Below are 2,062 nucleotides of genomic sequence, written 5' to 3'. Positions count from 1 at the left end.
CTCCAGAATCTGCTCCAGTGTGTTTTCTGGGCCCGTCAGACAGAGTTGATAGCAGGTTTTAGTCCGTCCGTCCCCCCCTCCCCCCCAAAATCCACCTAAACCTCCTCCCCCTCCTTGCATCTCATGGTGCCACAAGATAACAAAAATGCTGGAAAACATCCTGTGGTTGTCATGTTTTTTGTAAGAATAATGATAACATAGTCACAGTGTTTCTTGTGCAATGAGCAATGATGAAACTTTTGTTGTGACTAAAAGTGGAAGACGAGAGGAGGGAGAGAAAAACGAGGGCAGTTGGATGAGAGAAATCGCTCCACAACCATGCATTTTTAGAGGTGATTCATTTTTTGGTCAGTTTGTTTTTTTTAGGTCTCAAACAGTGCAAAAATATTCTCACACGGGAGATTAGTCTGTGCTGCATCTTTCAACACTTTTGGTATTTATCAGAAGATTTTTATGAAAAATTTGATACTTTGAGACACAATTATCATGTACATACAGGTACGAATAGAATACAGGACGGATGAATTTGAATGAATTTGATTGCTGAGGGGGGGGTGAATCATGGTACTCAACATGTGCATTGTACTGATTTCTCTGCACTGGCAGCCAATGTGAATAATACACGTGACACATGAACTTCAACTCCCAGCTAGCACAAAGGGCTTCATTGGGGGGAGACACTTCTACTTTGTGTATAGAAGGATTTATGGAGAGCTTTTACTTATTTTCGTATTGTATTTTAACTCACTCAAATCAGAAAAGAATTTTTAAAGACGCTTTTTTTCCCTCCCCCCTTCTCTGATAGTATTTGAAGTTCAGTCATGTATCAATGTGATTTTCATCTGATTTTTTTTTTTTTTTGCTTTACACAACTTCTAAGCTGTGTATTTTCTTATAAACCAGACCAGTATGATGCTTTATTATTGCATGCACTTTAATTTTTTTCCAGGTTAAAAGAAAGCATGAATCTGTCAGAGCTTTTAATTATATTTGTAAATAAAGTGCTCATCACACAAACTAAGGGTGTGTTGTTATATATGTCCGATTAACTCCGATTTGCTTCTTACAAGAATGGGAATTTCTAATGCTAAACACTCAAATTAAGTCTTTCATTTATTTTCCGGCCAGCTGCTCATACAGTTTGGGGACGTAGTCGTCCCACTCGGCCTGGTAGCAGGTTCCTGCCACCGGGGCTCCAAGGTTGTATTTCTGCCTGAAACTCTGGATCTTGAATGTGCCGCGGCAGTCTCCAGACCGGTTGGTAAGGACGGGCTCTGTGCAGGACAGGCTGCCTGGCTGCTCATACACCAGCCACACATACCTGTGGAGACCTGAGGGGGACAAAGACAGAAGTTTTTAAAGGTTTGTGTTAGAGTGCTGCTGAAAAACAACCTCTTAAAACCGTAGATTATTTATGCCAGGCTACAGATATTGTTTAACCTGACAACCAGCAGACTCCAGGATTACATGCAGCAGTACTTATTGTGTGTCTTGAACTTCAACCCAAATAAGAGACATGTGCAAAACATGGACACAAATCCATATAATTGCGTGTTGGTAAAAAAAAAAAAAAAAGGTTTAACTGGCCAAACTGAAAACCGTATCTATCCTTCGATAGTGCTTTTTTCTATGCTCCCTTCCCTCTTACCTGTGCCCTTGGGAGGACCTGAGCCCACGTAGTCCGATAAGACGCAGCCAGAGGACACATCATTCCCTTTCATGTTGACAACCAGAAAGTGGTGCCACTCCCTTGCGTGAAGGGCAAAAAGAAAAATGAATTTACAATGAAATCCAAGACTTGTGGACTATGTGCTTACATAGGGAATTTTACTTAAGAAATACAGTCAGGTCCATAAATATTGGGACATCAACACAATTCCAATCTTTTTGGCTCTATACACCACCACAATGGATTTGAAATGAAACAAGAAAAAAGATGTGCTTTATCTGCAGACTTTCAGCTTTAATTTGAGGGTATTTACAACCAAATCAGATGAACGGTGTAGGAATTACAACAGTTTGTATATGTGCCTGCCACTTTTTAAGGGACCAAAAGTAATGG

The 2,062-nt window shown here is 40.3% G+C and overlaps 1 protein-coding gene across 1 annotated transcript in view; it reads right to left on the bottom strand.

Moving 5' to 3' along the window:
* Positions 1 to 1,112: 1,112 nt before the first annotated feature.
* pebp1 (phosphatidylethanolamine binding protein 1) overlaps positions 1,113 to 2,062 on the bottom strand; it is a 2,582-nt gene continuing 1,632 nt past the window's right edge. The window contains exons 3-4 of the mRNA XM_034872482.1: positions 1,649 to 1,749; positions 1,113 to 1,331 (exon numbers count right to left, since the gene is read on the bottom strand). Of these exons, the coding sequence (XP_034728373.1) occupies positions 1,114 to 1,331; positions 1,649 to 1,749 (319 nt within the window). The 3' untranslated portion in view covers position 1,113. The remainder of the gene's footprint in view (positions 1,332 to 1,648; positions 1,750 to 2,062) is intronic.

The sequence above is a fragment of the Etheostoma cragini genome, chromosome 5 (genome assembly GCF_013103735.1).
Source record: "Etheostoma cragini isolate CJK2018 chromosome 5, CSU_Ecrag_1.0, whole genome shotgun sequence".
NCBI classification, from domain to species: domain Eukaryota; kingdom Metazoa; phylum Chordata; class Actinopteri; order Perciformes; family Percidae; genus Etheostoma; species Etheostoma cragini.
The sequence above is the reverse complement of the archived record's forward strand: the minus strand, read 5'-3'. Positions and strand labels throughout refer to the sequence as shown.